The sequence below is a fragment of the Elephas maximus genome, chromosome 23, assembly GCF_024166365.1.
Source record: "Elephas maximus indicus isolate mEleMax1 chromosome 23, mEleMax1 primary haplotype, whole genome shotgun sequence".
NCBI classification, from domain to species: Eukaryota; Metazoa; Chordata; class Mammalia; order Proboscidea; family Elephantidae; genus Elephas; species Elephas maximus.
The window spans coordinates 59,118,743-59,137,541 of NC_064841.1; the positions used below are offsets into that span (position 1 = coordinate 59,118,743).

General features: G+C 39.5%; 1 protein-coding gene across 1 annotated transcript in view; it reads right to left on the minus strand.

Moving 5' to 3' along the window:
* USP12 (ubiquitin specific peptidase 12) overlaps positions 1-18,799 on the minus strand; it is a 109,048-nt gene that overhangs the window by 25,603 nt on the left and 64,646 nt on the right. Inside the window, exon 3 of the mRNA XM_049867886.1 lies at positions 8,092-8,305. Within this exon, the coding sequence (XP_049723843.1) occupies positions 8,092-8,305 (214 nt within the window). The remainder of the gene's footprint in view (positions 1-8,091; positions 8,306-18,799) is intronic.

Genomic DNA, 18,799 nt, shown 5'->3' on the forward strand with positions numbered 1-18,799 from the left:
GCCGTGGACTCAGCTCTGGCTCCTGGAGACACTGCGTGCAAAGCAGAACCGCGCTCCACAGGGTTTTCAAGGCCGTGGCCTTTCAGAGGCCAATCATCAGGCCCACCTTCCGAGGCGCCTCTGGGCCGGGTTCAAACCACCAACCTTTCCGCTAGTAGTTGACTGGTTCACTGCTGGCGCCACCCCGGGACTCCTTACAGTTTTCTACAGGGGCATATATATTAAAGGTTTGGAAGGTCCAAGTTATTCCTAAAGAAGAAGGTGGGATTAACAGGTTGGAGAAGTTTCAAGAGAAACTTTTGCTTTTGCACGGAAATATTACTTTAAGAATGTAAACACGCATTATTCGTATATTTAAAAATAAACGAGTTTCTACACAAAAAGCCCACTTTCCTGTTTCCTACCATTGCTGGCTGCACATCTTTCATATCCAATACTTCCCAAGCCCTTTTAATTTTTTTAAAAACATTTTCTGCATAAGTCTCTCTGTTCCATTTTCATTTTTGTTGTTGCTCATAATGTTTTTTCTTGTTCTTTTACTGTCTGCAGAAACTGTAGGAGTGTCCCTCATTTTGTTCCACTTTCATTTTGATCTGTCTAGTTCAAGTTAGCTCCCCTCAGGCCACTGACAAGTCTCCTGTCCTTTAGTTTTAATGGCTCTATTCTACCGTGGAGGAACCCTGGTGGTACAGTTGTTAACCCTTTGATAACCCAATTATTTTGAATTTTTTGTGGCACTGGGTTTGGTTTTTTTTTTTTGTGGTACCATGTGTTTTAATTAATGGAAGCATGCTGACTCATTGAGTGTGTCTGAATTTTTGGTAGGTAGTATGGATTTTCTTTTTCTTGCCTTCTGCCCCCCACAAGACTACCCTAAGTGTCTAGTGGTACCTATGAAGAACGACTAATTATAGTCCAGAGTGCCCACCAGGGTCTACTGGTACATATGTGTAACAAAAATTTTCAAAATTTCTATCTTTCCTACCCAAAATTCAGATACCTCATACAATACCCTGTAAAAACAGTAATTTGCAGCACACGCCCATTTCTTCCGTTTCAGTCATAGAGGTCCCTGCCCTTCAGCAGCACACACTGTCAGTCGTATAGGAGCGTCCCAAAAGACCCCAGAGGCTGAAAAAGTTGATGGTCATTATACGTACCGCTGGGCACGAAAAGGTTCGCTGCTAACTGAAAGGTCAGAGGTTCAAACCCACCAGCCACTTTGCTCTGTGAGAGAAAGGTCTGACGATTCCGTAAAGATTACACCCTTGGAAACCCTATGGGGCAGTTCTACTTTGTCCTATAGGGCTGCTATGAGTCGGAATCAACTTGACTGCAATGGGTATTCTACCCTGTTTGCAAATATACAACTTTGATTAATAGGCTGTGATTCTTTCTACCTAAGAATTTTCCCTGGCACCTCCTGTATCATGGTAAAATTTACACTCAGTCTTTCAGATTCATTACTTAATTTCATATACCCAAATCTATTTTATGAATTTGGATCTCAAAGCAACTACAATATTAAAAATGGAATTAGAGCCACACTTCATTTCTCTGCTATAAATTTAACCTGAGGGATCTGATTAGCCTTAAATAAATTTATTACGTTCCTTTTAAGCACAATAAAAATCAAAAGTTCTAAGTGTTACTGCATTAGCCTAGGGGAACTTTTATCATCCAACTGATCTTTCCTGTGGTATGCTGGATGTCCACTGGTTTTTCCCACAAGGGACAGCAGATCCATTCCCTACTCCCATGCTCACAGCAGAAGTCACTACAGCTGTTCCCAACGCACTGATTCAGCCTGCACCTCTGCAAACCTCCTTGGCAGTCCACTCGACCTCTGAGACCAGGACAAGCAGTGCTTGGGAGCCTAGATGGTTCTGCCACTGGAGAGGACTATGCCAAGTCAAGATCACAGAAGTCAAAGGCTTTGAATCTTGCCTCTCAATGCAATAATCTTCCACACCTGAAGATAATACCCTACCCCTCAACCCCATTCCTTTCTCTACCCCGTCCCTATCCTCTACTACCCACATTCACTTATTGTACCTTATTTCCTTCCTCATCCTTTGGATTTTCTTCTTTCTCAACTCCTTCTGGCGCCTTTTCTAGGAATCTCAATCTGTTCTAAGCAAACTCCCCATCTCTTCAACCTTTAACATCTTCTGGCTCCCTGCTGCCACTTCTAAACCATCACACTTTCACTTGCATATCAAAATTTGCCCTCAATCGAAGCTCATCAACCTGGTCATACTACCCTGGACCCTCCTCTCTTCTGCCCATCCCCTCCCCTCTCAATCCTCTGACAGCCTAATTCATGGTTTCTCTCTCCACTCAACTCTCATCATGAACTTGACACTTTCAGTGTCTATGCAACTTCCTTAAATGCATATGAGCTCCTTAAAATCAAGAGCCATCTTTACTCCTTCACTTACCCATTCCCAGGGCACAAATCTAGAATCCCCCCACCTCAAGAAGGTTCACTCAAATAAAGATCGGAAAGAATACTACTACTAGAGTTGAGAGGGGAGCCTGAAAAAAGTGGAAGCAAACTGGAAAAGCCACAAGGAATACAAAATGCAACATCCCAGGGGTGGGCCGGTAAAAAGACAATATAAGCACTGCCACGCTCATGGTTAAGGCTGGAGACGATGAATGCACCAGGGTGGGTATCGACATGCTGGCTCAATGCCACAATCTAAAGTTGTATGTCTAATCATTTTCATGTTTAAAAAATTATTTTATTCTATAGGCAGGTCATGTCAAAATAACTGCTTCCTTTGTAAAGCAAAAGTGTGCAAATGTTCTTGATTTTTAAAAAATTGGAAGCATCTCTTTTTGGATGTTCTTTTAACTTCAACTGACTTGAAGCCTCTGGAAATGAGATGCAAACAACCAGAAAATAGTCTAAACTTCTGACATATTTCTAAAATAATTTAGTCCATTTTCTATACACATAAAAACAACTAAACCAAACCCACTAATGTCAAGTAGATTGCAACTTATAGCAACCCTACAGGACAGAGAGTAGAACTGTCCCAGAGGGTTTCCAAGAAACAACTGGTTGGAACTGCCAACCTTTTTGTTAGCAGCAGAGCTCTTAACCACTGTGCCATCAGGGCTCCTTCCATACACACAGTATACTAACTATGCCTTGAGAGTGATCCCTATAGTTTTAAAAACATCAACCAGGACTACAAAAACATTGAAACAACAGAGACTAAACAGCCTCAGGACTATCTTTGTAAACTGTATTACATTTAATTTTTAAAACCCTAGTCTTCTTAGGGTTTGCTTTCTTCTCTGCAAAGTAACATAATGGGAAAGATGGACTTCAAATTTTCTTTGGTAAATTAAACACGTTAATTCACTCATTCATTCATTCAACAAATATTTCGTAAGCACCTGCTATGAGCCAGAGACTGGATTATTAGCTGGGAATACAATGGTGAACAAAAACAAATGGGTTCCCTTCATCATGGAACTAACAGTCTAGTGGGAGAGACAATTTCATTATTAAATAAATGTATAATTATAAATTCTTATAGTCCTGATATTGCTGCAGCCTTAATGCAGAAAAAAAAAAAAGGAAACCTAAATCACTGCTTAAAAATAGGTTATTCTCTTTATTAACTCTGAAGTAGCTGTAGCACTCATTGCACAAAATAACTTCCATGCTTTTCTAGAAAAAAAGAATTGATGGAAATGAGTATGGGAAATCATTTACTCAAATCGATTTAACAGGTGTCACTTGAGGAAAACCAAGGCACACACTGTCTGTTATCTCCCCATAGCACCCGAGCCCTTGCTGTACAGATGCAGATTCCTCGAGAACGAGAACCCCTTCAATCGTACTCAGTGCAGCATCCCCTGCCCTTAGTACAATGCTTGCCACATACGAGATGTGCTGGACTTATTTTATAAACGATTGAGTGAATGAATGAACGAACGAACGGACGAATGGCAGGGTCTGAAACAGCTGTTAACAGAAGAGTAAATCTCACCTAAAACAAAACTCTGAACTATACATATTGCTACAGATGATACTCAAGTTCACCTTACCAAAAAACAAAACAGAACAAAACCTGTTGCCGTCAAGTCGATTCCAATCACAGCGGCCCTACAGGACAGAGAGTAGGGCTGCTCCAGAAGGTTTCCAAGGCCATAATCTTTTTTTTTTTTGTACTTTAGATGAAGGTTTACAGAACAAACTAGCTTCTCATTAAACGCTACACATGCTGTTTTACTACACTGGTTAACAACCCACGACATGTCAACACTCCCCCTTCTCGACTTTGGGTTTCCATTTACCAGCTTTGCTGTTCCCTCCTGTCTTCTAGCCCTTGCCCCTGGGCTGGTGTGCCCTTTTGGTCTTGTTTTGTTTTATGGGCCAGTCTAATCTTCCGCTGAAGGATGAAGCAGGGGAGTGACCTCATTACTGAGCTAAAAGGCTGTCCCAGGGCCATACTCTCAGGGTTTCTCCAGTTGCTGTCAGACCAGTAAGTCTGGTCTTTTTTTGTGAGTTAGAATTCCAAGGCTGTAATCTTTAAGGAAGCAGACTGCCATATCTTTCTCTTGTGGAGCGGCTAGTAGGTTCAGATAGCTGGCCTTTCAGTTAGCAGACAAGTGCTTAACCACTGCACGCACCCCCAGCGTTCTTTAAAGACCACCTTAAATGATGCTAAATTCTCTAGTTGAGATTCGACCCTAACAAACATAACTACTTTAAGATACTTTAGATCACCAAACTGTGTATTAATACTTCCAGGATAATACAGCCAGCATAAAGTGGGTAATTTTAAACATATTAAGTAATTTCATCTCTTACCTAGATCACTGCAACAGCCTTGTGGCTGGTCTCCCTGCTTCTACTCTTATGCCACCCTTTCCCACCCCAACCATACCCAGAAGCCAGAGAGATCTTTTCCTAATGCAAATCAGAACACATCATCACCTGTACAGAACCCTCCAATGGTCTCCCACAGCTATCAAAATGAAATACAAGCTCTAGGCCCTGCCTTTCTCTCTTCCTCTCACTCCACTCTGTCATTGCTGTCAGGTGCCCCTAAATCCATTCCTACTCACAATGACCCTATATGACAGAGAAGAACTGCCCCATAGGGTTTTCTAAGCCGTAATCTTTACGGAAGCAGATGGCCATGTCTTTCTCTCACGGAGCAGCTAGGTGGGTTCCAGCCACCAGCTTTCTGGTTAGCAGCGGAGCGGTTAACCGTTGCACCACCAGGGCTCCTTTTTTACTCCACTTGAGCCACGCTAATTTTCTTGCTTCAAGCACTCGAGACATCTGCACTTTCTGTTCTTTCTACCCACTGCCGTGGAGTCAGTTCCAACTTATACAGACCTTATAGGACAGGGCAGAACTGCTCCACAGGGTTTCCAAGGCTGTCGTCTTTATGAAAGCAGACCGCCACATCTTTCTATAGCAGAGCAGCTGGTGGGTTCCAACTGTGACTTTTCAGCCAGCAGTCGAGTGCTTGAACCACTATACCACCAGGGTTCCTTCCTTCTACTTGTTACATTTTTGCCAAGATCTTCAAGTGGCTTGTTTCTCACTTCAAATCTCTGCTCTTATTTCCCATTATGAGACCATTTCCAACTATCTACATCTAAACTAGCAACTCCTTCCCCCTTTTCCCTGCATTATTTTTCTTCATAGCAATGATACATTCTGCTACATAACTGTTTATTGTTTATCTTCCCCACTAGACTGTCAACTCCCTGAAGGCGGAGGTTTTGTCTATTTCTATGTCCCTGGTTCTGAAACAGTGCCTGGCACACAGCAGGAGCTCGAATATATAATAACCAATTCAAACATCATCAAAGATAACATTTATAGAGCAAGCGTTATCATATTATATACACACACTTTGATACAGTCCTCTCCTGCTATGAGTAGGTAACATTTTAAAAAACAAAAACTGATTCATGAATATAAATTAAATTCAGTTTTTTCCAAGCAATATCAAAATGGTTAACAATATAAGGCAATAAATAGGTAAAGTTTATAACGCAGTATGGAAGGAAATTTATTAGGAAGGCTGTCTAACAGTGAAAGATACCAGGCAACTTATTTTCCAGAGACTCAAAAGAAACAAACAAAGTATCTCAGAAGGAAAGATATGCAATGTATATTTCTCTTTGATATATATGCTCATCCCTACACAATTCTTGGCGAAAAACTCAAAAGTCAAAAATATATATCAAAACATACTTATAAATTCCAGCAACATCAAAATAATAAAAATGCTTTTCTATTAAATATTATTTCTAAATTGTAGGCAAAAATAAAGAAAACTTATGAGAAGATGGGTTTGGAGTAAATATTCATTCCGAAATCAGTCTCATTCAAAGAAGTTTAAGAAGTGTACCGTGTATCATTTTACTCCACCATTTAAAAAAATCACAGAATACTGAACTATTACTAAGTAATAAACACTGTAAAAATATCCAAGCTTTGACAAGCAACATATAAAGCCATTGGTAAATAATCACACAGTACTTTCAAAACACAATTCGTGAACTCTGTGTTCAGCATGAGAGTCAATTTAACCCAAAGAATCATGGTGTATTTAAAGAACACATACAATATATTAAACAACAAAGCCAAAAAAAAATGTATTATTAAATGAAAAGGAAAATATTTCGCAATCTGTTCTGAAGCTAAATGCTTCTAAAATACTAACAGAATCACTGGGAAAGGACCCAAAAACCCAAAGCGTGTTCAATTATCACGTACATGCATTTCCTCCCAGGACAAAATTTTCAAATTTCATACTGATATAAACAAAAAGACTGAGAAACACTTGAACTGCTCAGTCCATATTCCAACAGGGTTATATTTGGCTTTCTTAAAAACAGAAGATACTGTGCAGATTTGTAATCTAAGAAAGTAAACTCGTTTTGCTTTCATCAGGGGAAACCAAAACACGTGTGTTGGTGAGCAATGAGCTAATTGCTCTGTATTTGTATGTGAGGGGAATGAAAGCAAACCACTGAGTAAGTATATCAAAGTCAAGACTAATAGCCCATACTGTTTCAGGGTCTTCTTCCGTTCCAGAGAACTAAATACCCAGGTGATAATGAACAGTGGCAACTGCATTAATTTAAGGGCAGGAATACGCAATAGTATCTTTAATAACCAACTTTAAAGATTTCTCAAGTCATATTTCTGTGTGCATCTTTTTAATTGATAGATGACAAATCAAGCTAAAAATACCACTCAATTTTATTTCTATGACTGAAATGCCTACATCAGACAAATTCAGAATTCTACATTTTATTTGAATTCCTTTTGAATTTTTTTGAGGCAGCATACCACTGTAGATGTAACACTGGGCTTTGGTATCAGGGAGAATTAAGTTTGTTTACCAGCTCTGCCACTGACCTTGCATAAATTAATTTCTCTGTGCCTCAGCACATTTTGTAAAGTGGGGTGATGCTATCTAACTTACAGGCTTGCTGCGACAATTAAATGAAGAATATTTTGAGAGAGAAAGAGGAGATGGGGCTAATTCAATAGTGACTTTAAAAAGGGAGGAAGGGATTAAAATGTATCTACCTAAAACGATCCAGGCCTGATTTCTTATTCTGGCTCTTTCCTTTCCCTGTGCTGTGACTCTTGGCGAGTCTCTTAGCTTTGAGTTTTTTCATGGCCTCAAAGGGGGAAATAACATGCTCCCTACCTCAGACTGTTGCAAGAATCAACGGAATTAACACATATGAAGGCATAATGAAAACAAATACACAATAATGTGGAAAAACTTCATTCTTGATAGGTAAGCCAAGCAGGCAACAAAGGCAGCTATGATTTCTCATCTTCTGGCATACAAAATTTTATTTCTGTATATAACGCACTTCACACATTGATCACAGCTCATAGTAACTGCTGTGTGACTGTGTCCTCACTTATCCTTCTTGAAGACCAGAACGTCTTTGTTTCCTCAATGGCAAACATATTATCAGCCATACAGCAGGCGTTCAATAAATGATTGGTGAATTACAGTACGCTATATCTAACCTTCCTGCTAGCAGATAGAAGCAATTAAGAAGTAGAAGAAGAATTACCATTTTCTTTCCGTAATCTTGTTATGAACTTCTTAGGAGGTATTACACCAACCTTTTTCTTCTGAGTGGCTATGCTATGGAAGAGGTCTGCTAAGCATGTAAGAAGGTTCTCCTTCTTCCTAGGTTGACTCTTGTATGCTAGAACTTTTTCCCGAAATGGACGACAAAAATAAAGTGCCTGAAGAACTGAATTGCAGTAGCAGGTATTCCCAAACTAGAAGGAAAAAAAAAAAAAGTTCTGTTAAATTGGGAGTAACTTGTTTTCAAGAGAATTTCCATATGCACACTTAAGAGATCACGAAGAAAAGATAGGGAATTTATGATGCTCATAAACTAAAAGGTATCAGAGAGCACAGATATCATTTTTCAGAACACAAATTAACCATTATATCATTACGTGGATTCTCCAGGCATGGGGTTCAGGTTAAAATTAAAGGGAAATGTATGTAATTAACTTGACCTTTATGAAAAATGACTTAAAAAAAACTATATAGTTTCAGTAGAGAGATCAGTTAAAGTTTAGGATTCTAGGTGATTTTTTTCTTTTCTTTCTAAATTTCCATTCTTATTATAACATTGGTTGTGTACTCTGCATTTTTAATATTACACTTTTTAAACTACAATTCAAAATTTTTTTTAAAAACCCACAAAAGTGAGATTTTCTTTCAGGTTCGTAAGTGTCTTCTTTTAAAAAGGAAAAACAGTATCCTCTAAAATGTCGGATTACAAAGTTAGCAATGTGATAGCCCAACAACCACTGAAACACCAGGTCTCATTATTTTTGATACACCCGACAGACATGTTCTTCAGAGCCAGTCAAGTCCTAAGCCTGGATCTATATGCTACTGGCCACGGAATCTACCGTATGTCACTATACCTTCCTGAACTTCAATTTCCTCCTCTTCAAATCGTTTCTGGGTGGGGGGAAGAGACAAAACGATCCTACCTAACATAAATATTTATTACCGTCCTTTTCCCTTCCCATTAACAGACTTTGACTTCCAAAGTCCACTAGTGAAATATGAAAAAGTCAATGAATGAGGACCCTGGAATACTATGGAATTATAAAAGGGCATGAGGAAAATTCTCGTATTACTACCGTGGGGTGCTATCATATATATATTAGATTTTAAAAGTTAGGTAGTGAACAGTGTTTAATAAATGGGCGATATGATCAAATATGTACACAGATATACACATATTTGCTTATATTTTCAAAAAAAAGGAAAGAAATTAAAAACTACTAAAAATGGTTATTTACAGAGAAAGCAGCAAAAGGGCAGAAGAGACAAAGATGAAAGTAAGACTCCTGTAAATGTATCTTGTTATAAAGTTTACTTTGTACCTCTACTTTATAAAAACAAAAATATTAAATTAAATAAAAAACGAAAAGAAAAAAAAAGTAATCCTTAAAATTGAAACCAAATAGAAAGATTTGAACCTAAATGAACATTTACCCAACTGGTGGCATAACTAACTACCCAGAGGGAAAAAAATAACTTCAAATGACTTTAAAACACATTTTTTTTTTTTTTTACTGTGTATTTCTAGTGAGATATAATCTAAGAATAAAGAAAACCACAAAGAAATCTTAAACACCACTCAGTAATCATACTGTTAGAATTATATTGATATAGTTAGTTTGAAACTACTATAGATACATCGTAGAATAAAGCAGACAAGAAATTACGTTAAACCATCAGGGCAAACACTTTTAGTGTAAAGGAAAAGAAATACAATAATAAAAACCAGAAAAGTAAAAGCCCTGTAAACTTCAGCTGGAACTGGAAATATCAGTATAAACTCGCCTTTTTTAAAAATCTTCAAGTGTGAGTGTGCGTGTGTAAGCGTAAGCGTGTACAGGCGTGTGTAAGCGTGTGTGTGTTTAAGCTCTATCCACTGAAAACGCTTAGCAGCAATGAGTTTCCCCTGCACCCAGATTCTGGTCTCTGAATGTATTTTCTCACCAAAAGGGAACTAGGACACCTTGGATACATGACTGATAAAAAGTAAGGAATGTACAATATGCAAGATCAGCCTGTATGGATATTTTTATATGTGAATACAAGAGCCAACTTTCATCAAAAAGCATTAGGGTAAAGGTTGATCAGGAACTTTAAAATGGAGGGATCAGACCTGAAAACCCAGGCCACTTTAGCATCATTAAAGGTGAATAACCAATTTAAAAAAAAGTTAATAACGAAACATTGTATGTCTCATGATGTGATGCACCACCACCTATGACATATTCTAGCCTTAAAAAACAGAACACTAAACTTTAATGCATACTCGGGACAAAGGAAGGAACTAGTCGAATGATACCACAAGAAGGAACAGGCCAAATTCAAAATGTGGGATAGTTCTAGGACAAATAACTGACCTGGTTTTTCTACAAATCAATGATATGAAAAAGAAAACAGGTTAGAAAGAACACCGTGAAGTGATTAATATCACTGAACTGGACACTTAAAGATGACTAACATGATAAATTGTGCTTTTATATATATACACACACACACACATGCATTTTATAACAATAAAAAATACAAGAAGCAAATGTGAAAGACTAAGACACTAGAAAAAAACAAACCAAACCCACTGCCACCGAGTTAATTTTGACTCATAGAGACCCTACAGGACAGAGGAGGATTGCTCCACAGGGTTTCCAAGGCTGTAATCTTTACAGCAGACTGCCGGAGTGGCTGCTGGGTTCGAACCATGGACCTTTTGCTTAGTAGCTGAGCACTTATCCACTGCACCACCAAGGCTCCTCCAAGAAACTAGAGGGAGTCTATAATTTGTACAGAATACAGGAAATCAATCCTAGCACTTCTGCTTAACATAAACTGCTCAATCCTCTCAATATAAAGCAATAAGGTTAACATTACAATCAATTCTTTGAGGCTTTGCATTATAACCACCTTTTGCTTATCTTAATCGATCCCTTAAAAGAAAAATTAAAGATTGAAACTACTACTATTTCTCCAGAAGAAGTTAACTTTCAATCTTATTAATAACTTTGGAAATTTTCCTTCAATTTCCTTAATTTTTGATACTTTCGAGTTTCTAAATCTTAAAAATACATCCTTTAAGTGTACAGTTTTCACACAAAATGTGGTCTGGGATGATTTCCTCCACTCTTGTTTCTGAACACTCACTTTCTGAAAAAGGCATTGCTTTAGGGTTGAAATCTACCCTGGTTCTGGTTCTGAAGATCAAAGGGATGACGAGGTTTAAAAGCAAGGGAAACAAATTTTAAAAGGCGTCACCTTTCTCAAGGTCTGATCACTAATTTTTTCAATTGCATAGTGGACACAATGACCCATCCTTGCTTTCAAACTGCCTTCTCTAATGCCTTTTTCTCCAAGTCTTAACAAATATGCCCCCTAAATGTTTTTTATCATATTCCCATCAGTGAGGTCACTTTGAGCACATATCCCTAATATACGCGTTATTTGTTTATAAATTGTAAATGTGCCACATATTACATATACATTAAAAAATATAAAAGAATGTAATTAAGATGAAATGAATGTTTAAAACTCTTGTCCGATATATTGCACAAACTTTTGTTTTCACTAAATATTGTTAATATTTAAATGAGAGCAACAAGATTGGGGTTTTGTTTTGTTTATAACTGTGGGTTTATAGATTTTAATACAGTGATTTTGATTGTCTGAGTTTATGTTCAGTCGTTTAGGTATTTGGGGGTTTGTTTAATATTTTATTTATTTTTGGTGGCAATATACACAACCATACATACCTCCATTCACAATTTCTACATGTACAGTTCAACAACATTGGTTACAAACTTCACATTGTGTCACCATTCTATCTCTGCTCATATTGTTCAATTACCATTAACTGAAGCTCTCTGCCCCTTAAAAGTTCTCATCTGTGCAGACATTTGGCTTTAATGACTAACAAAGCTGGAAAAGTTATCTTCACAAACTCCAAGTGGAGAAGAGCCTCACTGAAAGCCTTTACTTTCTGAATCATGATATTTAATGTCCAAATCCTACCTACCTTGAGAGCAAGCACAGGATCTGAAACCAAACTGCCCAGGTTCAAGTCTGGTTCTGCCACTTACCAGCTATCTGACCCAAACCACTCTGCTCATCAGCTTCCTCATCCATCAAGTGGGGATAATAGGATCTACTGCTTAGAATTTTGTAGAATTAAGTGAATAATCCTCATACAGCACTTAGAACATTTCCTGGCACTTCATGACTATATAGCTCCTTTTGAAACTACCTCTTCAAGCCATTTGTCCATTTTGGAAAATCAGATCAATTGAAATGAGATCACATAATCTCTAAATCTACATTTAAATTATAATAGATTGTAAAAGCAGAAATGAGTAAGAGAGGGTGATATCATCAACCCTTTGGCATTACGGGGAGTTCTGGGGGCGCCGTGGTTAAGAGCATGGCTGCTAACCAAAAGGTCGGCAGTTCAAATCCACTAGCTGCTCCTCGAAAACCCTATGGCACAGTTCTACTCTGTCCTATAGGGTCACTATGAATCAGAATCAACTTGATGGCAACAGGTTTGGGTTTTGGTGGCATTATGGAACCTCCTCCCTTCTTTCAAGATACCTTTGGGAACTGTAAGGGACATACAACTATATCACATACGCGTAGGGTGAGGGTCCAACACCATCCATATGTTAAGTACTAGTAAAATATAACTTTCATTTCTAAATAAAAATAACATTTCTATTTTAACTGGCTTTAACCACCATTATGTCAACCTTTAAGAAGTGCTTAAAAAGGACCATTTCTGAAGACGTGCACCACCTTCCCCTGTCCCCCCAGTCCTGGGGATGGGTGTGGTGCTTGGCCTATGAACATCCTTTCTAAGGAAAGGAACTCTCCCCTACCACAGCTTCGGTGCTGTTAGAACATTATCAGGAGTCCTAACCCTGGTGGCATAGTGGTTAAGTGCTATGGCTGCTAACCAAAAGGTCAGCAGTTTGAATCCACCAGGCGCTCCCTAGAAACCCTATGGGGCAGTTCTAGTCTGTCCTATAGGGTCACTATGAGTCGGAATCAAATCAGTGGCAAAGGGGTTTTTGTTTGCTTGTTTGTTTGTTTGTAATGGTGCAGTGGTTAAGCACTCATCTGGTAGCCAAAAGGTCAGCAGTTCAAACCCACCAGCCAGCTGCTTTATGGGAGAAAGAAGTGGCAGTCTACTTCGGTAAAGAGCACAGCCTTAGAAACCCTATAGGGGCACTGCTACTCTGTCCTATAGGGCTGCAATGAATGAGAATCAACTTGAAGGCAATGGATTTTCATAACATTATACCCCACGCTGCCCCCCAACCACCCTAGCCACAGTGAAATGGACAGAAGGTGAGCAGCTAATCTGAAAGCAGTCCTACCATACCCTAGCGAACAACACCCTGCCTTTGTGCCACTGTCACATGCTTCCTTATAGCAACTGCCTCTCCTCTCCTCTATGCAACTTCTGCAGGGTTGCCAACTGTACACCCCGGAAGCAGAGTGGGCACCTGATCCCACCTAACCAGATGACTTAACCTCCACAGGACTCGAGCACAGCCAGAGTTCTTTTGCCAGGTGTGACATGGATGTCCTCTGGGATCTATGACAATGTAAACCTACAGTACGCTGTGCATCGGCTGGAGAAAAAGTGGATGAGAATGAAATCAATGAAAACGAATACAGAGCCAAGAGACATTTACCTAGGGCGGAGCCAAGACGGTGAAATAGACAGATGCTTCTGGCGAGCCCTCTTTACAACAAAGACCCGAAAAAACAAGTGAAACAAGTACATTTGTGACAAGCTGGGAGCCCTGAGCATCAAAGGCAAGCTTAGACAACGAAATGAGGGGCAGCGGGAGGAAGAGACCGTTCAGAAGTGGAGAGGAGTTACTGGACCTGAATCGCGGGGAGCCCCCAGGTACCATTCCTGGAGCGGCGGCGGTGGCGGCGGGCTGGTACTAGCATTCGGCTGCAGTTTCCTCAGGGAGAAGAAGCCAGCCACACAGCCCACTCACACCTCTGGAACCTGAGGAGAACTGTGTTCTCGGCAAAAGCTAAGTACTTGCATATATTTTCCCATGCTCCCCCACCCGCAAGCTGGCTTCAGTGGCTGAACCCCTGGGCCTAAGATGAACCCTGGTGAGTACCTAGAGCCATCCTCCCAGGCTTGGGGAAGGAAAAAATTTGCAAATGGGGAGAAAAGATAATTTGATAGCTCCATTAACCAGGGGAGCTCAGGACAGAAGTGGTTCCTGTCCAGGCATAAACCGTCCATGGACCTTGAGCACCTTTCACTTCTGCATGGACCTATGTGGGCCTATTGTGGGAGAACAGGCCCTTGTTGGCAAACTCCACCCATTTCAGCTGTGCAGAGAAGAGGTGCTTGTTTGACATATGCCATTACTTTGCCTATTAAACAAGGTCCTCGCCTACCCACATTAGTGACCTAAGGACTAGTTTTCCACTCAGTTCACCCAGACACCCATGACAGGGGTCTAAAGATAACTGGTAACTCCCAGGCCTTACAACCAAAAACTCTGGATGTCCACAGTCCATCTGCAGGACCCACCCACCTGCATGCTCTGGAGAACAGGGACACGCTTTCCTCAGAGGCACCTAGGGGTCGGTTCTCAGCCCCCTGCCTTGTTCAGAGTGTGACCCCCTTCTGCAATCAGATACCGGTATACACACCAATCACCTCTGCCCCTCTAAGACTGTAAGACAGACCCCTTCCACACACTTGATATCAGCTGCCTGGAAACCTGAGCTGAATTCATACAAGAAAAATGAATGGACTCCTAGACTGATATACCTGATAACACCTCTAGCCAGCTGGGGACAGGACATCAGAGCTCTAAAGATGAAAATAATCAAGCTAGCTCACTCAAGCAACCCATAGGGGTATACCAAAACAAAACAAAGAAAGCAGCTACAACACAGTAAGCAAGCATAAACTAACACAATAACTTATAGATGGCTCGGAGACAACAGTCAATATCAAGTCACATAAAGAAACAGACCATGATCACCTCAACAGGCTCTCAAAACAAAGAATCCAGGGATCTTCTAGATGAAAGTGCATTCCTGGAATTACCAGAGCCAGAACACAGAAGTTTAATATGCAGAATCCTTCAAGACATCAGGAAGGAAATGATGCAATACGCAGAACAAGCCAAGAAACACACAGATAAAGCAACTGAAAGAATCAGAAAGATTATTCAGGAACATAATGAAAAGTTTAATAAGCTGGAAAAATCCATAGACAGACAGCACTCAGAAATTCAGAAGATGAACAATAAAATTACAGAATCAGATAACTCAATAGAAAGTCAAAGGAGCAGAATTGAGCAAGTCGAAGCCAGAATTTCTAAACTCGAAGATAAATCACTTGGCACTAATATATTTGAAGAAAAATCAGATAAAAGAATTTAAAAAAAAAATGAAGAAACTTTAAGAATCACGTGGGACTCTATTAAGAGAAATAACCTACGAGTGATTGGAGTACCAGAACAGGGAGGGATAACAGAAAATACAGAGAAAATTGTTGAAGATTTGTTGGCAGAAAAATTCCCTGATATTGCGAAACATCAGAAGATATCTATCCAAGATGCTCATCGAATTCCACGTAAGGTACATGTGAAAAGAAAGTCACCAAGACATATTATAATCAAACTTGCCAAAACCAAAGATAAAGAAAGAATTATAAGAGCAGTGAGGGATAAATGAAAAGTCACCTACAAAGGAGAGCCAATAAGAATAAGCTTGGACTACTTGGCAGAAACCATGCAGGCAAGAAGGCAATGGGAAGACATATTTTAAAATTTGAAGGAAAAAAATTGCCTGCCAAGAATCATATATTCATAGAATATATCTCTTAAATATGAAGGTGAAATTAAGACATTTCCAGATAAACACAAGTTGAGGGAATTTGTAAAAACCAAACCAAAACTACAAGAAATACTAAAGGGAGATCTCTGCTTAGAAAATCAATAATATCAGGTATCAACCCAAGACTAGAACACTGGGCAGAGCAACCAGAAGTCAACCCAGACAGGGAAATCCAAAAAAAAAAAAAAAAAGCAAGAGTATTTAAAAAAAGCTCAAAACAGGGTAACAGCGATGTTATATAAAAGAAGACAACATTAAAATAATAAAGAGGGACTAAGAAATGTAATCATACACCTTCCATATGCAGGGGAAGATACGGCAATACAAAGAAATAGTTTTCAATTTAGAAAAACAGGGGTAAATAATAAGGTAACCACAAAGAAGAGAAACTATCCTACTAATCAAAATAAAATACAAGGGAAAAATAGAGACTCAGCAGAAACAAAATCAACAACAAATATGAGGAAAGGACAATATATAAAGAAAATCTACTCAGCACATAAAATTAAGTAGGAAAAAGAAACTGTCAACAACACACAAGAAAAAGTCATCAAAATGATAGCACTAAATTCTTACCCATCCATAATTACCCTGAATGTAAATGGACTAAATATACCAATAAAGAGACAGAGAGTGGCAGAATGGATTAAAAAACAAGATCCGTCTATATGCTGCCTACAAGAGACACAGACTTAGAGACTCAAACTGAAACTCAAAGGATGGAAAAAAATATATCAAGCAAACAACAATCAAAAAAGAGCAGGAGTGGCAATACTAATTTCTGACAAAACAGACTTTAAAGTTAAATCCATCAGAAAGGATAAGGAAGGACACTATATAATGATTAAAGGGACAATACACCAAGAAGATTTAACCATAATAAATATTTATGCACCCAATGACAGGGCTGCAAGATACATAAAACAAACTCTATCAGCATTGAAAAGTGAGATAGACAGCTCCACAATAATAGTAGGCGACTTCAACACACCACTTTCGGTGAAGGACAGGACATCCAGAAAGCAGCTCGATAAAGATACAGAAGACCTAAATGTCACAATCAACCAACTTGACCTTGTAGACATATACATAACACTCCATGCAACGGCAACCAAGTACACTTTCTTTTCTAGTGCACACGGAACATTCTCTAGAATAGACCACATATTAGGTCATAAAGCAACCCTTAGCAGAAACCAAAACACTGAAATATTACAAAGCATCCTCTCTGACCATAAGGCCATAAAAGTGGAAATGAATAACGGGAAAAGAAATCAAACACTTGGAAACTGAACAATACCCTGCTCAAAAAAGACTGCATTATAGAAGACATTAAGGATGGAATAAAGAAATTCAGAGAATCCAATGGGAATGAAAACACTTCTCATCAGAACCTTTGGGACACTGCAAAAGCGGTGCTCAGAGGCCAATTTATATCAATAAATGCACACATCTGAAAAGAAGAAAGGGCCAAAATCAAAGAATTATCCCTACAACTTGAACAAATAGAAAGATAGCAACAAAAGAAACCCACAGGCACCAGAAGAAAACAAATAATAAAAATTAGAGCTGAACTAAATGAAATAGAAAACAGAAAAACAATTGAAAGAATTTACAAGACCAAAAGTTGGTTTTGTTTTTTTTTTTTTTTATATATGCACACCCACGTTCATTGCAGCTCTGTTTACAACAGCAAAAAGCTGGAAGCAACCAAGGTGTCCATCAACGGATGAATGGGTAAATAAATTGTGGTATATTCACACAATGGAATACTACGCATCGATAAAGAACAGTGACAAATCTGTGAAACATTTCAGAACGTGGAGGAACCTGGAAGGCATTATGCTGAGTGAAATTAGTCAGAGGCAAAAGGACAAATATTGTATAAGACGGCTATTATAAGATCTTGAGAAATAGTATAAACTGAGAAGAACACATGCTTTTGTGGTTATGCGGGGGGGCGGGAGGGAGTGGGGGAGAGGTTTATTTACTGATTAGTTAGTAGATAAGAACCACTCTAGGTGAAAGGAAGGACAATACTCAATACACGGAAGGTCAGCTCAACTGGACTGGACCAAAAGCAAAGAAGTCTCCCGGATAAACAGAATGCTTCGAAGGTCACCGAAGCAAGGGCGGGGGTTTGGGGACTATGGCTTAAGGTGGATTCTAAGTCAAATGGCAAAATGATTCTACTACGAAAACATTCTGCATCCCACTTTGAAATGTGGCGTCTGGGGTCTTAAATGCTAACAAGTGGCCATCTAAGATGCATCAATTGGTCTCAACACACCTGGATCAAAGGAGAATGAAGAACACCAAGGTCACATGATAACTATGAGCCCAAGAGACAGAAAGGGCCACAGAAACCAGAGACTTACATCATCCTGAGACCAGAAGAACTAGATGGTGCCCGGCCACAACCAATGACTGCCCTGACAGGGAGCACAACAGAGAATCCCTGAGGAAGCAGGAGATCAGTGGGATGCAGACACCAAATTCTCATAAAAAGACCATACTTAATGGTCTGACTGAGACTAGAGGAATCCCGGCGGTCATGGTCCCCAAACCTTCTGTTGGCCCAGGACAGGAACCATTCCTGAAGACAACTCATCAGACATGGAAGGAACTGGACAATGGGTTGGAGAGAGATGCTGACGAAGAGTGAGCTACTTGTATCAGGTGGACACTTGAGACTGTGTTGGCATCTCCTGTCTCTGCCAGAACTCACGAGAGGGCCACACAGTCCCCCAACCCCGTTTTTTCCTGGCTACAGCCAAGAGCTCGAGATTCCGGGGATTCCGGTTGGTGAACTACGG